The 21,423-nt window shown below is 38.2% G+C and overlaps 1 protein-coding gene across 6 annotated transcripts in view; it reads right to left on the bottom strand.

Annotated features, from left to right (window-relative positions):
* Window positions 1-21,423, bottom strand: part of LOC117400282 (protein cordon-bleu-like) — a 112,748-nt gene that overhangs the window by 24,113 nt on the left and 67,212 nt on the right. For all 6 annotated transcript variants that reach the window (XM_034920487.2, XM_059022286.1, XM_034920510.2 and 3 more), the window contains one exon: window positions 4,416-4,668. In XM_034920487.2, the coding sequence (XP_034776378.2) occupies window positions 4,416-4,668 (253 nt within the window). The remainder of the gene's footprint in view (window positions 1-4,415; window positions 4,669-21,423) is intronic.

Raw genomic sequence — 21,423 nt, 5'->3', positions numbered from 1 at the left:
TTATTATTTTTATTTACCAGTCCGCAATGTGTTTACCTGTAATTAGATTAGTCTCTACTCTCTGCCTGAGTGAATGACTGACAGTCTATTGTTTTTCAATCAGCCTTTTCAAAGGCTGGTGCCTGCTTGCCAGCTGTGCTGTTTTGGTCAGTCGATTAGCATCGGGACTAGTGAAAATAAATACCAGAGACCATGGAGTTTTATGCAAGAAAGGCGGCATGGAGAAGCGCATTATCTGTATTGATTGTGAATAGCCTTAGACTCAAGGTAAAGGAATACCATTTTGTCGAAAAAAAGAAAAATAAATTAGACTTTTTTTTATAACTTCTTGTGCTGTGCTCTTTTGTAAAATGTTTTCTTCTAAGTTTATTTATCCACGTTGTTCAGTTGCTTTTGCGCATCTGATAATAAACTGATTGCTGTTGAAAAGTTAAAAATGTATTGCTATCGTTTCAGTTTTATAAATATGTATGTTGTAAACCGATGTCTGTTCAGATGTTTATTTATTTACATATTCTTGTTTTCATTTTTAAAATAAATGTTCATATATATATATATATAATATGCTTCGGTTGTTCAGATGTTTATGTAACGTACTCAATAAAAAAAAAACGAATTACATCCGACTGTTTCTCCTTTCGTTATACTATTTACAGTGTTTTGAATACAGCCGTCTGAAAGACTGCTGCGTGGCCTCTAGGTATAACTATACCTCCGGTCCTTTTAGTGTTAAGATATCCCCCCCAGAGTGAAACAATCGCCATGTCTTTTGGCTTCTCAGGTTCCAGAAGTGTCTTGTAAGATCTGAAAAGCAGGTCTAGCTTGTTCATCTGCTGCTTTAACACATTAGCTTACAAAGGAAATGAACAGATTCAGCTTCTTGACAAACTGTCTGTAAAGAGAAAAGATTGGGCCACATAGATAAGGTCTTGACATCTTCAGAATGCGCGCAGGAAGTGATGGGTAAAAAAACACCACTGCTTATTAAATGCTGTATATGTCCTTAAGTAGAGCACTGACTCTGTGGGAAATTATTTGAATAGGCCTTTGGTTTAAAAAGCAATTACCTTTATTGATATCTTTATCTTAGAAAGTGCTAAGGTAACCCCTTCCACATAGACCCCCTACAGATAAAACAGCTGTGTGGTACTGCTACAGTGCATGATGGCAAAATGCAAACTGCACTATCAGAACTCTTTGTGGGCTTGCTAGAAGTGGCGGTAACTGCTGCATGAACCACTAGTTATCAACATTCATCATTATGAATTGCTGCTTGGTGGCATCAAAAGTGTATTATGTTGAAAGTGTTGATACTATGTCTGTAGTGTTGAGGCTGTAAATGCAGTTCCTGATCCTCGACATTCCCTATTAGTTGCTCTCCTGACCAAACACTTTAGTTTAGCTATCCTTTATAAGTGATTATAAACAATCTATAAACAGGTTTGTAATTATGCTATTAACAATTATAGAATATTATTAGAAATAATAATCATTATACACTTTTGCTATTGCTTTTTTTTCTATTGTTTATAATCAATTATAACAGATACTTCAACTGAAGTGTTATCAAGTTTTGAATGGATAAATATGTTCCCTAAAACTGAGTTGTTTGTTCAATGCACATGTAGCCTTTTTTGCTACCATCTGTTGCTTAATGTGGGCTAGGACAACTAACCCCAGGACAAAGCACACTGCAAAACTATAGACAATTTAAACCTTCCTGAGTCAAAATGTTGTCTGTATTTAGCAGTTAATGCTAAAAATAATTTTCAGGCACCCTCCATTATCTGTGATGGCAGACATAGATTTTAGTGTCAATTCTTCAATTTCTCATCAGCCTAAAGTAGCCAGTTGATTTTATCGCCATGTGTAATACTTATTTTGCTTCATCTGATTATTAAAATCTACATAAAAGCTGTTTATTGCAATTTGGATTACACATGCCTAGAGTACTTTCACGTGCTGATCCTGTAAATTGTGTTACTGGAAATGATTATTTACATAAGACAGGAAATGGTTGTTCAGTACAGGTCCCTGAACACTCCTTTTTTTTTTTTTTTTTAACTTAGTATGGATTTAATGTAAAAATGCCATATCACCTAGGGTGGGTCTGAACTTAAAAAATTGAAAAAACAGAATTTGATCTATTTCCATGGCATTGTACCAGGAAAAGGCAAGCCAGTCTAGAAACTGAAGCCAGAAATTATGCTTAGGGTTTTCTGCCATGAAGATATCTGAAAATAAAAGTTGTCTTGCAAGTTATTTTAGTTCAGAAAAAAAGTTTGGGATTTTAATCTTTGAAACTGCCATAGCATTTCAATGGTCTATTTGTCACATCTACCAAGGTTTTTCAGCCAACATATATGTTATTTTAGTTAATTCTGTAAAAATGTATCAGATAGTTTAAATGAGCCTGTAATTATTTGAAAACAATTGTGCATTCAGCATTTTACAATTAATTGTATTAATAAAAGCACAAGAAAATGGTTTAAACACTCCAGCATACTTGTAAGGTATACTGTATGCCAAGAGTTTTGCTATTTCACCTGGCGTAGTGTGGACTGAGCGTGCACAATACATGGCATGTAATTACAATTAGGCTGCTACTTGTATGTGGTTAGTGCAGACTGTCTAGTATTAAAAAATCTGTGAGTGCTAGCTGACAGATTAATACCACACGTCTGTCAACAGGCAGACTGCATATTGCTATGAACAAGCTTTTGGATGAACCAGTAATTAAAACAGAAGACTCTTCCAAATTTTGATGATACAGGAAAAGCCCTGAGGCGGACTGTCCCGCCCCTTTGTTTGTTATTTATTTATTTATATTATGATTTATGTTTTATATTACGGCGAAGCGCTGCGTATTTGTTATTGTTTTATATTTTAAAAACCTTGTGATAATGCGTGACTGATCAGCTACTGATTATTTAACTAGCTGACAGTCACGCATCCTTACTAAACTCGTGCAGACTATGGCCGAGGGGTAATAAGATAATTAATAGCTAGTTAACCCCTCGGCCAGAATATAAAAGCCTGCAGCTGTCTGCGCAAGCAGGAGAGTGTCAGAGGAGAGACGTAAGGCTGTGAGAGATCTAAAACCAAAACAATTGCGAGACGTGCTGGCTAAAAACCAGCACGTTACTTGGTTGTTTGGCCAATGCGCCGTTTTGTTGTTTGTTTAAATTCTGTGTTTGTTTTATTATTTAATAAAATAGCACCGCCATTCTTTGTTTTGGTTTCTGTTTCTGGTCCGTGACGTGGGATAAACAACGCCTCCAGGAACACCGGACCAGGAAAACAAAGGGGCGGGACACTCAGCCACAAGCAAGATACAACTTGATCTGCAAGTTAATTTTCAGTCACTAAGCTAACTGTAGCACTCTGAATGCAATGATTACACTCTTCAATCAGAGCCCCATGAAATCTTTATATCTAAATTTAAACCAGAATTAAAAAATATTTTACTGATTTGTTTAATTAGTATACATCACTTGATATCATAATGGAAAAATACTTACTAAAACAATGTGTATGTTTATTGACAGAATTCAAGATCAAGCTATATTATGCCTGTTGTTTTTGTAATTGTAAAAATCAGTGGGAATGCACTTACAATACTGCACTCACTTCTGGTCCCTGCATAAAAGAAAGTCAATTGTGGCTTTGGACAGAGTCCATCAAACAGCAAACAGTCTAATTCAAGGGAAATCCTAAACTAAAAGGAGTCAACAAAGTTAATACCAGCTGATGTCAGCCAGTAGACTATTTTACAGAGATAGTGGTGGCCATATAGAATGGGTTACCAAGCCATGCTGTTGCTGCTGAGTCATTGGGATTCTTGTAGAACTGACTAGATTAAGTTCTGGGATCAATATACTGTACAATAATATCAAATACTAGGAACCGTATAATTAATATGGCTGAATGGCCCCCTTGTATCATGTTCTTTTGTAAACTTTCTTGGACAAGAAGGGTACTTAATATTGTAAACTGCAGCCCATCTGCAAGTCTCACTTGCTTCCATATGAAAGATTCTGTTCTGGTGGTGTTCAAAACAGAAAGCTGAAACTGTTGGGCTGCTGGTCTCAAACAAGTTGCCGCTTTAGTGAAAATAAAGGAAACTTTGATAACTGCCAGACATAGCATATGTTCACCTATAACTTAAACCCATCACTAACTTGCACCTATGGCTTATATGATGTAATAGGCCAGAATGTTGTTTTTTTGGGTGCTTCCGTCATTATTTCAAGCACTGTACCTGAAGGTCACTCCTCATTCTTTCGCTGAAGGGATATAGAACTATTATTATGCAATTACAATATGCCAATAATTGACACAAAGGTCTTTTAACATTATAACAGTGTAGAATATAAACAAAATAATAATAAGTAGGTGAATACCCCATCACTTACCCATGGTGCTATGCCTGTGGTTTTCTGTTTCCTCGACTTTGTAATTACTCATCAATTCTGTTTCCTCTGCAGTATTATTCATCACAGGCTCTGCCTCTTCCATTTTGTTACTGATTTCTGATTCTGCTTCTTCCATTTTGTTACTGCTTACAGGAGCTTTTTCCTCCATTTTAGTACTCAGAACAGGCGTGCGTGGTGGTGGTGGAGCACGTCGTTTCTTCTGCTGGTTAGCATTTGGTGAGCCAGGTGTGACCTGTGCCAAAAAAGACGTTTTATAACATTGAGTGACAAGTATGTTTTTGATGTATGTTTTACACAGCATGAAACATAATTAACACAATTAACTAACACCATCCAATGTCTGTTCACTGCACATAGCCCTACATCTTCAGCCTTGCATCCTCTGGAGTTCCACTAATCAACCTACAGCTTGACAGCAGTGGTTCTCATCTCCAGCCCAAGGGCACCACTACTGACAGGATTTTTCCTATAACCTGGATATATATATATATTACTAAATATTACTGATTACTGTTGTTGACTGTTTTTTTTGTGGTTGCTAAATGCAGCTAGGCATATGTCCTGTCACATATTCTATATATTTTCTATACAGTTTCTTGTCTCATATTAAATAGTCTGGATCTCAATAATTGACACATTTTAAGAGGGAAGTGACATGTACAGTACACTTGCACAGAATGCATACTTATAGACAATTTAAACCTTTTTAAGGCAAATGGTGTCCGTATTTAGCAGTTAATGATAAAAAAAATCATTTTTTGGCGCCCTCCGTTATCTGTGATGGCAGACATAGATTTGGGGCCAATTTTAGCATTTCTCATCAGCTAAAAGAACAAAACACTTTTTAGAGATCACTGTCCCGATACCTCTGTTAAATCAACCAACATTGTATGCAGCTAATGCGACCAATAAGTACATCAAATAAACGATAACATTGTTTCAAACAAACTTGATAACCTGAACAGTACTGATGCCAGAATGTGCTAAGTGTTTACATGTATTGAGGTATGATGTTATTCTTTTGTTTGTCTTATCTGTTTTTTTACCTGCAACATATTACTAGTTTTCACAAAATAATAAAATGATACATACAATTCAAGCTTCTAATATTTTAGTAATAATTCCAGCACAATCATACTGCACTGTATGTTACCTCTACCCATATAGATATTACCACCAGCTGATCCAATTGACCAACAGCTCTTGAAAACTACTGAAGGCAAAGTTGTTGATTTTATTGCTGGTAATGTTGAACCCATTGGAACAAACTGTGCTTACAACAAAAACATAAGTCATATGTGTTCCTGGCATCTGGGGGCAAATATTTGCATAAGACATCATAACAACAACATAGAGTCTTTCTAAAAGTGGGGGCCTGGGCCAAGGTCCAGGAGTTAGGATACAGTGCTAAGCAGCCAAAAAAAAAAGAGAAATGTAGTTATATACTGTATATTGTAACAGAGTAGGGGGAGGAGAGAGGAAAAATGTAGTTATGGGATGTGATACAGGACTACATCATCCAGAATGCCTGGGGTTTGTAATTACAGCCAGGAAACACCTGGCTGTAGTTAGGCAGGCAGGTGTATAAATGCTGGTCAAGGGCTGTATTGGCAATCTGTGTGAAGGCTATGGCTTATTCCCTTCAAACATATTAAAGGAGAGATTCTGAAATAACAATAAGTTAATCAAAACTATTAAACGTGAACAAATATACCATCCCAAATTTTAACACCTAACAAAAAAAAAAATGGGGGGGGGAGGGGAGTGGGGCAAATATGATTGCCTGTCCCAGGCGCTAAAATGCCTAGTTACGGCTCTGGTGACTGGCTCTCGGCAGCTGCAGGTACAGGATTGGTTGCTTTTGTCGATGCAAAGTATTGATTGGCTGGTTTTGGTGGAAAATAAAATTAATTTGGACCAAATGTATCTTTGTTTAGTATTCACTGTCCAATAGAGGTGAACTACGCTTAAAAATACAGCAAATCAAAAAGCAAAAGGCAGAACTTGCACGGATTGATTTTAAATTGGATTCACAGTTGGTGCTGAGACATTCCAGTGGGTATCTACAGTCTATTAGAGCACGCTAGAACTGGAAGCTGACGGTCATTTTTGTGTGTTAGAACTAGAATGTTTTCGGTGACCGGTTAACGTCTTAGCTATTCGGCTTATAGTTTAGGACTTTTGCAACGTTTAGTTAGTGCTTCTTGGAGGAGTTAGGCTTTTTGTTTTGTTTCTGTGTTTTGTTTATTTGCTTATTCGATGTAAATAATAAAAGTGTGCAAACGTGCTTAAAACCTACAGTTCTTGGGTCTCAGTAAAGTATTTCAAAGGCACAGGCCAGCCTTGGTCTATATATTGCGGTAGGACATAAAAAAATGTAAGCAGCTTTATTTTCTCATAGTAAAAGTAGGGAGACCAAACCATATACTGTTGTCCCCCCAGTAGGAAAAGTGGGAGTGGGGCATGGCCCCCTTGGTTCCTGTGGTGGTGGCACCCATGATATAGCTGAGATAGAGCTTGTATTTCTTTTCTGGTAACAATTTAGTCAAATTTTGCACTTTAAAGGGGCAGATTGGGATGCATTTCACACAGAGTTCCTAGTTGCCTCATTACTGACTTTGTTGCAAAGGAAAAATGTGATCAAATTAAAGGAGGTGTGTACCCCTAAGAGAATTTGGCATTTTGCTCTTTAAAATGGGCGATGGCATCGAATGCTGTACTAATAGGCGTTGATCCTTGGTGCTAGTCCTGAAATCTTGCTGCACATCATTTAGTGTGTCCCCCTCCTTGCTCAAGTCTCATTGCTCTGTGGTTTTCCACAATGCCAGTGCCAAGTGAATGGTATGCATGACCCCTTGCTACTGTGTAATTTTTATATAAAAGTTATTAGCAATAAGAGGAAGTAAGCATAATGATTGGAACAGCACAAACTAGCAAACACACATCTGAATGTACTGTCCCCATCAGGTTCTTTTAGAGATACCAATAGGACCCTATATATATATATATATATATATATATATATATATATATATATACAGTGCCTTGCATAAGTATTCACCCCCCTTGGACTTTTCCACATTTTGTAGTGTTACAACCTGGAATTAAAATGGATTTAATTGGGATTTTTACCATTTGATTTACACAACATACTTAACACTTTGAAGGTGCAAAATATTTTTTATTGTGACACAAAAGTTAATTAAACCAAAAAAAAAGACATTTGTTGGTTGCATAAGTATTCACCCCCCTGAGTCAATACTTGGTAGAAGCACCTTTGGCAGCAATTACAGCTGTGAGTCTTTTTGGATAAGTCTCTACCAGCTTTGCACATCTGGATCCTGCAATTTTTGCCCATTCTTCTTGGCAAAATTGCTCAAGCTCTGTCAAGTTGGACGGGGACCGTTGGTGAACAGCAATTTTCAAGTCTTGCCAGAGATTCTCAATCGGATTGAGGTCTGGGCTTTGACTGGGCCATTCTAAGACATTCAGGTTCTTGTTTTTAAACCACTCCAGTTTAGGGTCATTGTCCAGCTGGAAGGTGAACCTCTGCCCCAGTCCCAGGTCTCTTGCAGACTGAAACAGGTTTTCCTCTAGAATTTCCCTGTATTTGGCTCCATGAATCTTGCCCTCAATCCTGACCAGTTTCCCAGTCCCTGCCGATGAAAAGCATCCCCATAACATGATGCTGCCGCCACCATGCTTCACCGTGGGGATGGTGTTCACAGGGTGATGAGCAGTGTTGGCTTTGCACCACACATAGCGTTTTGCGCTAAGGCCAAAAAGTTCAATTTTGGTCTCATCAGACCAGAGAAGCTTTTTCCACATGTTTGCTGTGTCTCCCACATGCCTTTTGGCAAAATCCAAACGGGATTTGATATGGGTTTTTTTCAGCAATGGCTTTCTTCTCGTCACTCTTCCATAAAGCCCAGCTTTGTGGAGCGTCCGGGTTATAGTTGTCCCATGGACGGTTTCTCCCATCTCAGCTGTGGATCTCTCCAGCTCCTTCAGAGTTACCATTGGCCTCTTGGTTGCTTCTCTGACTAATGCCCTCCTTACCTGGTCACTGAGTTTTGATGGACGGCCTTCTCTAGGCAGAGTCGCGGTTGTGCCATATTCTTTCCATTTTTTAATAATGGATTTAACGGTGCTCCGGGGGATGTTCAAAGTTTGGGATATTTTTTTATAACCCAACCCTGATTGGTGCTTCTCCAGAACTTTATCCCGGACTTGTTTTGATAGCTCCTTGGTCTTCATGATGCTGTTTGTTTAGATATGCTCTCTAACAAACTCTGGGGCCTTCCAGAAACAGGTGTATTTAATCTGAGATCATGTGACACTTTAATTGCACACAGGTGGACTCCATTCAACTAATTATGTGACTTCTGAAGGCAATTGGTTGCACCAGAGCTTATTTAGGGGTGTCACAGCAAAGGGGCTGAATACTTATGCAATCAAGACTTTTCAGTTTTTTATTTGTAAATAATTCTGAAAAATATGTAGATTTCTTTTCCCCACTTCGACATTATGGACTATTTTGTGTAGATCAGTTACAAAAAATCCTAATTAAATCCATTAAAGCGGTTTTTTAAGCAATGCACAAGCAAGTCACAGGACAGTGACGTCAGCTCCCTAGCAACAAGCCTCCTAATGTTAGGAATGGATTCTTTCAATGCAGCGGTTTGGGCAATTGACAAAGGAGAGGAAGATTCATGAAATTAATTGGAGACTTAAGTTGAAGAGAAGCAATTAACCTCTGCTGTATGTGTGCTGCTTTTTATACGAAAAATTAGAAAAAGCAGGTTGTACAGTATTTGTTATTAGCCTATTTATTTTTCTATGGGTCTCTCGCTATATTGCGACCCTCGATATATAGCAGATTTGTATTGGACCCTGACACCCGCGATATATCGAGTGGGTGGTGTATTTAAAACTGGATAGGAACAGGTCGACATGTGGGGCATGTTATCCGTATCCTCCTTTGTAAAGGGAGGCTGTGTGGTCCAGTGGTTAAAGAAACGGGCTTGTAACGAAGAGGTCCCCGGTTCAAATCCCACCTGAGCCACTGACTCATTGTGTGACCCTGAGCAAGTCACTTAACCTCCTTGTCCTCCGTCTTTCGGGTGAGACGTAGTTGTAAGTGACTCTGCAACTGATGCATAGTTCACACACCCTAGTCTCTGTAAGTCGCCTTGGATAAAGGTGTCTGCTAAATAAACAAATAATAATAATAATAACTTGTGAAAAGTAATCATTTAATAAATTTGCTATTTATTCTCTTAATCTATGATTTTGCCATTTGTATCTTAGACATTTTACTTCCTCCTTGAATGTTCTTTTGCTGTTATAATATTGGAAAAACTTTTTGGAATTGGTTTTAGCCCCTTAGCAATGTTCATTTATATCTCTCTTTTGGCCTTTCTAACTTCCTTTTTGACTTGCGTTTGCAGTTCCAAGTACTCTTTCTGTGTACTTTGTTCTTGGTCCATTTTAAACGCTCTGTAAAGTGCCTTTTTCTCTGAATATTTTTTAATTGATCTATTAAACCATTTTGGACATTTTGTTTTAGATTTTGATTTGTCTACTTTCAGGATGCAATTGTTTTGCGCCTCTTGTGAGAGGACCAGTATTCTTATGGTACCAGAAAAATATATTTTAACAACCAAGGCAGAACTCACTGACATAACAGGTGTTCCAATTCAAGGGCCCCTATAACCTTTTATCTTAATAAGTGAGAGGCAACTCCATGGTACAAGAATATCAACTCCATGGTACAAGAATATAAATTATTAGTTTTAGAGAAGACCGCACACATCCTTATCTTAGAAAAATAGGAAAAAGCCTGGTTAGTTTTAGGAGTAGCCTGGTACCAAGAGTATATTATTCATTTTAGAGATAAAAACTGTCTAAACAGAACAGATGTTTAGATTTAATTAAGTCTTCTGACGCACGAAGGACAGAACAAGTCATATAAATATGGGAGCAAAATTACAATTATCAGTTGAGTTTGGTAACACAGACTTAACTGGTCCATCTTTTGAAGACCTCTCTGCAAAGCTGACTGCTGGCGTTGACCCATTGCCTCGAGTTTGGATGACTGTCCTTTCTTTGTTCTGTTTTATATTTTAAGACATATTTTAAGACATACTTCTCTGCAGGAGGGTAAGCATAATCATAAATTTCTATGTCACCTATATTGAAGCATGATGCTATAAGATAGGATTATTATTAGCTTTAGAGATATTGTTATATTGCATGCAATTAGTGTAAACGGGTGCCTTAGACTGCCTGAGGTGTGTGATGTAAACATATTGCTTTATATATTATTAATGCTGTTAGTTTGCAAAGACACCAGACTGCCTGGACTGTCTATGAGCTAGGATTCGAAGTAGATCTGCGATCACTTGATCCATTTAAGCGTTAATAAGTCAAAAGAGTAAATATATACTCTGATTCGTTAAACTTTGAATACCTGAGTCTGTGTGATTATTCTTGATTAACTGTTGTCTGTGTATGTGAAAATCTGTAAGCCAGTACATGAACGCACTGTAAGAGTTTATGCAATCAATTTGTTCTCCTGTTTGCCTCCCCTGATTCTACTACAGAATAAAAGAAGTGCACAAATGTTAATGTATTACAAATGGAAGATTGTTTGACTCAACGATATACTGCTCTATTATCATCATAAACCATTCTCCCCCCCTCATAAAAGTGGAAGGGACAAAAGAAGATAATCTCTGGGAATGACAACTGCTTCCGGTTTGCAGTTTGCTATCAAAGGTCGTCATTTCTAGTTGGCTTGCCCTAGTTTTAGAAGTCATCAATTGCGATTATACCTCATGATCTTGAATGTCCTCAACACGAGGAAACGGATTAACGGAGCTCACCTTGTGGGAGAGTTTGGTAGGGTGCCCCGCCCCTGTGCATATTTTTGTGTTTCATGTTTTATGTGGGGTGTTACTGTTGCTGTGTATGTATTGGTGCACAGGGTACAATGTGGGCTATGTAGCACGAGTGATTTAAAATGTATAGTTGTATTTAGGCATGGGGATTGCACAACCACTTCACATGCAGATAAAATGTGTATTAGTATTTGCGCACAGGGAGTGCACAAAGTAATTCACGCACAGACTGTGCTGAGATTCAATTGAATGATTGATTAGTAATCGAGTCGAGTACTGCTGCATAAAAGAGTCAGTGTTTCACGCACACAGGGTTGGTGTGTTCGGTGAAGAGAGAACGAGAGTCGGGAGGTACAGAAAAGAATCACAATTGCTATTCGTGCTGACTTTAAATCAGCAAGTTACTTGTTTTTGGCTTGTCTGTTTGTTTTGGCCAACATGCCGTTTATTTTGGTGTCTTAGTGTTTTGTTTTGCTTAAATCTTGTACTTATAATAAACCGACGCAACAGCGTATTTCACTCAGCACTCTGTGTCCTGTCTCTTCCGGGTCTGATGTCACCACAAGCCATCGTGTCACAGACAGTGTTCTCTCTGCTGCCACAGCTTTTGAATATATTTATACAATGCCATTAAAATGCATTCCTGCAGTCTGTCATTTCTAACATAAACTGTGTTTGAGGTGATACAACTAGAATAGTGCAACCACCCGAAACATTTATTTCAGCCAATTTTGCTCTAGTGCATTATTGTACTGCAGAATGCTGTAAGTATTTCTTTGCCCTCAACTACAAATCAGTGGAGGTGTGGGTTATTCCAGCATCGTAGTCTCACTCCATAGCAGTTCAAGCCTTTCCAAGTTTACCGTGAACGCCTGCTCTTAATTAGTCTAATGATAGACAGGAAAAGCTCAGTTGGGCACAATTAAATTTACAGCAAATCTTGGAACAGCTCTTTTCAAATTCTATACAATTGGAGTCTTACTCAATGACCCAGACCCATCCATGATCAGGCCCAGTGTGTTGCAAGCTGTCTCAGTGGATAACCAAAAACTCTGAGGTAAACAGGAGCTGATGCCAGTAGACCCAAAATTATCTTGTGGAACACATTGAAATAAAATACAAAGTATTCCTAACTTTGGAAGAAATAGTTTATAGCACAAAGAACATGTTGATTCTTTTCCCACTTTTATGTACCAAAACAATGGTATTTGGAAATAATTTGTTATGGCTTGCTGCATTTATTGAGAATTCAAGCCACAACTATATTTGAACAAATACTTTTCCACTAAGACTTTACAGAGCCGCAGCTCCCATTGGGTGAATTACTTATTGACTGTTTCTCAAAACTTTCTGTGTTTCCCCTCAAGTCAGTCTTCAATAAAAACGATTAGGTGTGTTTCCTGAACTTCTATCATTAATTGAAGCAAAACAAACCGGTCCTGTAGGAATTCTGGCTTTCAAATGGATTTTAATCAGCCTCCAAAGGTCCAAGCAATTTAATTAATTACTAAATGCGGTAACATGACTCAGATCTGGCAGTTTCTGTTTACAGGTTCTTTATGGTGAGACCACACATGACACAAGAATTTCAAAGCAAAAGTATGTGAGCAGCTGTCGCAGAAGTCCAACATATTTGTGGCAATTTCTAGTCAGTGACAAAATCCCTTTAAATAATTTGCACCCCGCCTATGTAGAAATGCAGCCGATGAAGACAGACACTTTTGAAAGACAAATATGATTAAATTTGCTTTAATCAATCCCCTTCTTGTCAGTCAGAAATGCACCCTCCAGTTCAAGCAACATTTTGGGAAAATGGAAACTAACAAGATTGCAATTTTTTCTCTAAACGTCCAAAACCATGAACTCTGGTTAGTAGCTCTTCTTCTAAAAGTGGTTTGTTGTTAAAATATTTGTGAAATCTTGAATGGATACTAATAATATTATAATTATAAAAAAGGTACAGAAATTGTGTTTTTGATAGGGAAGTATACACAAATTGTGCATTATAAAAGGGATGTAACCCAAGGCTGCTTAGTCATTTGTATTATACACAGGGTGCACTGTTTTTTATTTTCAAAAATATTATTTTATTAATATAAAAGGGGATTGTAAAAAGGAAAAAACAGCTCTCTTTTCACAGGAAGGTAATAAAGACTTCTGACGCAAACAACCCTGATGTAAGCACAATGACAAAATATAGCGAAAAGGTTAAAGGATATCGCTGGTCATTCTCCAGTTTGTTTTTTAAATAAAAGGCGGCACACCCTGTATGAAATGTCATGGCCAAAGGAAGCAAGGAATTAATAAAACCCTCTAATCTTCTTCAAACACCTCAAGCTTTTTTCAGCTTTCATATGCCAGACAGGAAGGTGTCTATAAACAAACTGATGTTGATCAACTGAAATAGCTGAGATTTCCTCTCACTCCTAACTCCCATTAGAAGCTTCCCATTGCATTTCCACTCCAGGATGCTGCTCAGCAACACTAAATATGTTTTGCTATTTTTTTTCCTTTTTTTATGTAAAGAAAAAAATTAGAGACTACACTGATCCACAGGATATTTGTTTTGGCAACAGACTTACTTCCTTTGTTCCAAAGAACACAATGTATTACTCTTCACAACTGTCTACAATATAGAGTCAAATACCTCCCACACCCCTTACAAACAAACTGAACACACTGCATAGCTTTCAGCTACAGTGCTTGACTACCTCAGAAAGATCACGGCCACCTCCATGAAACTCAATCAAAGACCTGACAAGTTTTGCCTTCAAGGTAGTTTCAGCTTCCTTACACCTTAAAACCTACAAATCTGCGTGGCATTTTCTAATTCTTGTAACTAACTGGGAATGGTTAATAAGCAAGGTGCTATTCTGTATAACAGTATTTTCAAACTTCAAATTCCATTAAGTAATTCGAAGTAGTAATCCTTGAGAAACGGTCATGTATTTTGACAAGCTAATATTTTTTTCCCATTCCAAGTACATTTACTACACTGTAGCTAAACTGTACTTACACATGTTATATTAATTACAACATGAATTTACCAGTTTTCTGTGATCAGAAAGGATCCAGAGCAGCTCAGCTGGTAAAAGCACAGCAGCGTGGTGCACAGGGTGAGTCATACAGCGTCGGTTCGAGTCCTGGCGCACCCGTGGGCCGGGGAGGCAAAACTAGCAGGGACTGTTTCTCCTCGTCGCACTACAGCAAACCCTGCTGGCCAAGCTCCCAGTAAGCTCAAAGGCAGACACCTGCAGGGCTGACCTTTGTCCTCCAGAGGTCGGTGGCTCGCAAACATCAGCTATTGAGTTCCTGAGTGAAAAAGGAAGCTGGCTTGGTCGTGGGATTGGACTGAACCTGAACCTTTGGGTCTCCTGAACCATGTAGAGAATTGATGCGGTGAGGAGAAAAGTGATTTGGGCATTCCAAATTGGATGAAAATCGGGGGAAAAATAATAATTGGACACACTAAAAATTAAAAAGAAAAAAAAAAAGAAATAGCTACAATTAAATACCTGCGCCTAGGTAGCTATTATTAGAAAATGGTAATATATGTAAGTGCAATAGACTGTCTCCATTATTATATACAGTATTAGTTAATAGGTTATAAACATATTTATTTATTTTTTCATCAGGGCCCATCAGTAATCTGAAGAACAATTTGTTCAGGTGCCAGTTACTACAGTAGTTCAATAATTTACACAGAGCACTTGTCTCGGTCAGGTGATTGTTTTTAAAGGTAATCCTGCCAGATGGTTAGCAGTGTTGTTATCCCCAAGGCCGGCACTAGTGCAGACTATTCAGAAATACTTTGGCAGGTTTTTCAAGAATGTACAGCCAAGAGTCACTACATCATAATAAAACAAGGATAGAATATTGTGGACATTGTAATTTTCCAGTTTGTATTTGTTGATAAGCTTCCCTGATATTTTCTGCTCTTGTTGTTGCATTTCTGCAAATGGCCACGCTTTAAAAAATATCAACACATATGGTACAATTTCTCCAGATAGAAACTAAATCGATACATATTAAAAAAAAAAAAAAACCTCTTTACTCCAAAGAAAACTTTTGATTCTGGATGTTATGATTGAGCCACAGAAAAACATGTTGTACATTAAGATCAATCTGCGTTGGGTGTCCAGAAGGGGGGAGTAATGTGTTCAATGTCCAGCAGGAAGATAGAAACATTGAGACCCATCAGTGTGGGTTGATCACACCGACACGATTACTGGAGTATTTAGACATGGTGCACATGTATGTATTCCAGTTTTTATGTATACCAGCACATTATGGGACTGATCTAAGGATACGTGCAAAGTAATTTGTGGCTGCAAAACACCCACATTGCCGTCAGAATCTGTGTTTTGCATGCGCAAACCACGTTTAGCGGCTCAAAAGTGTGACTTTTGCAGGTACTAAAAAGGCGGCATATGTAAAGAATGGTTTTCACCTACCGTTCTGCACCCGCTATCAAATTAGCACTTAATTTTCATCATTAATCCATTTAAATGATATTGAAATGTATTCAAATGACAAAACAGCATGGAATTGGGTGGGGAACTGGGATACTAAGTGGGAGCAAACATTATAATGAGATGTAAGGATTTTGCCTTGCACTTGGGCAATTGCTGACCCTCCAAATATGTTGCACCTCCTCTTACAAGGTGCAAACCACTGTAGAAGCCGGTAATTAAGAACTGTATAAAACCACACACCTTCAGAGACCTCAGGATGGCTGCTGTGGTACACTTCCTGATGCGGCAACGCTTGGCTCTTGTTGAGGACAGGCAGGTAAACATTCAGAGGAAAAGGGCAAGAAAACGGAGAAGACCCCGCATATTCAAACATATACTGCTCTCTGTACTCCTAACTCACCTCATCGCTGGACTGTAAGTGTGGCCGCTAAATAGCCTGATGCACAGGTGGTGCTCATTGCAGCTCATTATTTGTGCGTGCTGAGCAATTTGCATTGCTCTTAAGCTTACATAAGTCGCAGTGCAAAATAGTTGCCTGGTCGCTAGGCAATTTGGATTTTGTAGCTGCAATTGTTTGCACTATCCTTACATCGGTCCCTATGTATCATAACAAACCTAACAATACAAACCACAATGTTCAAAGCACATTCCTGTATTGCATCACAGTATTTGTTTAATCTATAGTTGGTGTGTGCCTGTAAGAGGCATGCAATGGAGAATGAATTAGCGCTTGTCATTTATCAGTTTTTTTCTTTTTTTGATTACACTTCAACACTTATTTGTTATAAAATCAACATCATTGTTGAATATGAAAGTACATTCTGAGTTTTACTCTGACTGTTAGAAATGTTGTCAGTTGCATTAAATCAAATATCCTGAAAGCAAATGCTTTGTGCATTAGGAAGAAGGAATTCTGTGTTTGGCACATTAAACATTTTTCCCCATTGCTGAAAAGCATCAAGACTATCAAGTGGTTAGACCAAATGGGAATCTGAGGTGAAACGAAACAGCCTATTGAATACAGAATCCAAATCAACTTCTCTTAATTAGTAACTGTAAGAAATCCAATACAGGCCAAGGCTTTGTAAGATTTAGGCAGTTTTGTCAAAATACAACTTATTAACACAAACAGACTATTTAAAAATGAACCCCCTCATAACTATTAAATATTATTGTAAAATAGTAACAATTACACACACTGCAGCAAAAACATTATAAATTTGCACCAGTATTGACACTGTGCCAGGTGATCTGCATACACATTTATGTCCCTGCATTTTTTTAAAAATGTTATTTGTACATGTGTCTGTGTAGAACTACAGCTTTCAAATAAACAACAGTCCATTTATATGCTGAAATTAACAAAAGGGTTTCAGTGCAGAGTGTTCATTTACTAATACACAGTTGTAAACAAAGACAAGTGTTTCTGTATTTAGTCTGGCCTGATGCAATACTGATGAACATATGACCCCTTGGCTGAAGTTCAGTGCAGTGAATTCCTGAATATGATTAATGTTGAAATAGCATGCATGTCAGATTGTGCACTCTACTTATATGTTCTGGTATGAACATAGTCAGTGTGGCACTTTTTTTTATCTCAAACAAGAGATCATATGCCTTGCAGCATGGATAATGTGGAGGCACCTGAATGTATACATGTCATACTTTGGAGTTTTAAATATATCACGTATTCGGTTGTGATGATGGAATTCTTCAGCACATGTCAATGAGCTTTTCAGAATTGACAACAGTATGGAGGAACCGTTCTGTATTTCACATGTAGGTTTACTTATCTGACCTGAAGACCACAAAAATTCACTTAAACTTTGACTCTGTGTTACCAGATGTTAGAGTTTTTGCTGGTGTTGTGTAAATGTAAATCTAGACGAGACATACTGAGAAGTTTATCTTTTAAATTGTACCATGTTTTTGATGCACACTTATAGTGTGAGGAATATGTGCGTGATATGTGCGTGCTACGTCACATTCTCACAACAATGGAGAGAAAATCTGGAGTTTCTAAACAGCATGGAAACCCTGACATAGTTAGTTTGAAGATATGAAACTATCAAAAGCCTTCACCGCCAACCAGGCAAATGGATGCAGGGAGACCACAGCTCAAATTCTACATGTGCTGACTGGGTTTGCTGTGAAAATGGTTTCTACGCTTGGAAAGAAACATTCATGTCAACATGCAAATCCCCATCTAAAAACTATAAATACAAAATCATACAGGCAGACATTAGACAATGGCTTCAGTATATACCCTGGGTTTGATTTGTGCTAAATAATCTCCTTTAACAAATGTCATTACAATTGGATAAGTGGTTCTATATGCATCCCTCTCAGGAGTAAGAAGTGTTGGCTTTCTGTATAGGAAGAATATATTTGAGGGCCTGCTGGCACCCATTGACTCAAATACAATTAAATACTTTAAAAACTAAAATACTCAATTCCTAAATAAACTGAGGTTTTAAATTGGCCCACATTTTTACGCCCTTATTAACAACTAACTTCAATAAAAATGCTGGGCAATCTTGGTTGGAAACAAAAGCACAGTCTGTTTAACCAGAGTCTCTGGAAAACCAGTCACACTTGGTTTTAAATGTATGTACATCAACAAGCTATAATTATATAAGGGCTATGTACTACCAGTGAGCGCTACCTGATACTACACAAATAGGATTAAAATATTAAAAGAATGTAACTGTCTGCATGTAAATAAAAAAGGAATGTAGCAGCTGACAGGGAACGAGATCTTTCACCATTTCCATTAGACAAATACACTGCTTTTACAGGATTTTCCTGTTAGTAACTGTTGCTCATAAATAAAGGACTCAAACATGTTATCTTTATGTGGAAGGAAGTCTGTTAAAACTGTTCTGACGTTGTTCCATAAAAAAAGGCAAAATGCAATACAGTTTCCCATAACTTTCCCATAAAACTAAAACAATAACTTGACATTTTATTTCCTATTTGATATGTACTGCAATGCAATTATAGATAAGACTGTGTTCTTTATGGTGGAATTGTTATACAAGTTGCCAGATTTTAAATATCTTATTTTAAAACATATGACAGGCCATTGTGTTGTTCTGACCAGATTCAAATGTGCTGGTACTAAATTGTGGCAAAGCGGTTTGCAGTGCGCAGGTGTAGAGGTGATGTGATACGTAACAGAAGACAGACTACAAAACAGATGTACTGCACTGTTCTAAACAATGGGTTAAAGTCCCGAAATAATAAACACAGTATAAACACACACAAAGACACAAACACGATCACAAGTCCAGAGTGAGTGCTGACGTGCAAGTGGTGAAATACAATTTATTAGTGTACAGTTATGAAGTGTTGTCCGGGCTGGTGTTGGTCTTAAGTGACAGCTCCAGGTATGTGTTAGCCGTCTAATAACAACAAACGAGTAGAATTAGACACGACAACACAAACAAACACTAAACGCTCACGGTACGTTTCTAGTTGTCCTTTAACAAAGGAACAGATCGCTTAGCCACATCCCCTTTTGTACTGTCAGTCACGCCCCCTTGGTTAGCGGGTGCAACCATTTCTCCTCCAATCCGCGGTTGCCACATCGCTTCCCTTCTGGGGCAGATGACTTGGTGTACTGTGGCTCTTTCTCTGTCTCATGAATGCTTTAATGGTTACATTTGCATTTTTACATGTAATTTTTTTTTTAAAACATAGCAAAAAGCCAAGATTGTACTGTAGTTTGTTTATTTCTAAAAACAATCAACAGCGTTTTCCATCTTTCATATGCAAACTTTGCCCTGGATAAAAACTAAGTAAAGCATTAACAACATACCAACAATAATACATTATAATCCAAATGTAGCTTTGCCTCAGGACACTTTACCAGCCCAGTGAAGTAAATATACCGGTACCTAATGATAAAGTCTTCTTCTATGAGTGCTTAGTTACCTTCATAAAGCTCTGGCTTCAGCACTACTGAACTTGAGACACTCCATGTGTTAACACTACAGAAATGGAAGACATAAGGTTACTAACAAGGTTTATAAAAACATTTTCTCACCTCTTATTAGTCCCTACTTGTTTCATAGAAGATACAGTAGTATAGCTTCCAGACCTTGCTTTACTTGAGTGAATCACATTTATCTTGTTGCTTCTGTATAAATTCTAATGGCATGGTATGTTATGGTAGGTATTACCTACAATGGGCTGCTTAGTTAATTCGGTCCAAAGTCCTGGGTGCAACCATGGTAGCATCTGCTTGGGTGTGATCCTATTAAGTGAATGTATAGTGTGGTGAAACTTGAAAATGAAAAGATCCACAAGACCTATCTGTAGACTGGCTGGAATAATTTGAACTATTTGCCATTTTCAATAAGAAATCAAGCCAGATGATAAAATCCCTGAAGTCTATTATTTCCTATTAAGGTCACAGAACCTCCTTGCAACTCCTTTCGCAATGCTGGCATTAAGTTCAAAGAAGCTGTAATCAGCTCAGGTCTATTATAGTAGTTATTTGCAGTCATGCTATTTTGTTACACAACTAGCTGCTCATCACCTGTAGCCACCCAGAGAATTTGTGCTCCACTAATGATGAGTCTTGATTAAAAAGAAAATAATAGACCTAAAAAATAGCTTGAGGTTCCCAGGCTAGGGATAAATCTGGTAGCTATATAATTTGGCAGTATGCTTGTGTCTATAAGCCCTACAGTCTTGGCACCAAAACACTTGTCTAATAGAAGGGCATGATATACTTCCCATAATTTATATGGGAGGGAGCTGTTCTAAGTATAGATAACCATCAGGACAGAGTATTCCATCTTATATCCAGTGGCAGGGTGATTTAATGTTTTGCAGTTGTTGAAAAGAAAATTCCTGACACTTCTGTATAATGGACCTTTTAGATGCTGTTGTGAAGCTACCTATGACTTCTTCCATCCATCCATCCATTATTATTAACTGCTTACTCCTTTACAGGGTTGCGGTGAGCCGGAGCCTAACCCGGCATACACAGGGCGCAAGGCGGGACTACACCCTGGACGGGACGCCAGTCCATCACAGGGCACCACACACACACTCACACACTTACACAGAGGGCAATTTAGAGTGACGAATCAACCTGGGCAGCATGTCTTTGGACTGTGGGAGGAAACCGGAGTACCTGGAGAAAACCCACGCAAACACGGGGAGAACATGCAAACTCCACACAGACAGTACCCTAGGCCGGATTTGAACCTAGGACCCTGGCGCTGTGAGGCAGCAGCGCTAACCACTACGCCACCGTGACGCCCCCCCACCTATGACCTGGTGACTGGTGTATCAGTGTCTCAGAAGACAGGTACTACATTTTAAGGACTCAGAAGCTTAAGTAATGGAAGTTAACGGTAACACCAGATTCAAATACAATGCAAGAGTTGGAAGGGATGTTGGTAATTAGCTGGAATATGTAACACTGAATTGCCCTATTCTTTCAACCTTTTCCTTTAACCTTCTTGGACTGATCTAAATAAATCAGGCAGTGTTACAGGGGGTTGTACTGAACTGTATTGAAGAACAGGACACAGAAGATTTTTTTTGATATGCCGCACATTGATTTATTTATACAGATATGGCAGGTGCTATTGC

This window comes from Acipenser ruthenus, chromosome 4 (assembly GCF_902713425.1).
Source record: "Acipenser ruthenus chromosome 4, fAciRut3.2 maternal haplotype, whole genome shotgun sequence".
NCBI classification, from domain to species: domain Eukaryota; kingdom Metazoa; phylum Chordata; class Actinopteri; order Acipenseriformes; family Acipenseridae; genus Acipenser; species Acipenser ruthenus.
This window is presented reverse-complemented; position numbering and strand designations above follow the sequence as displayed.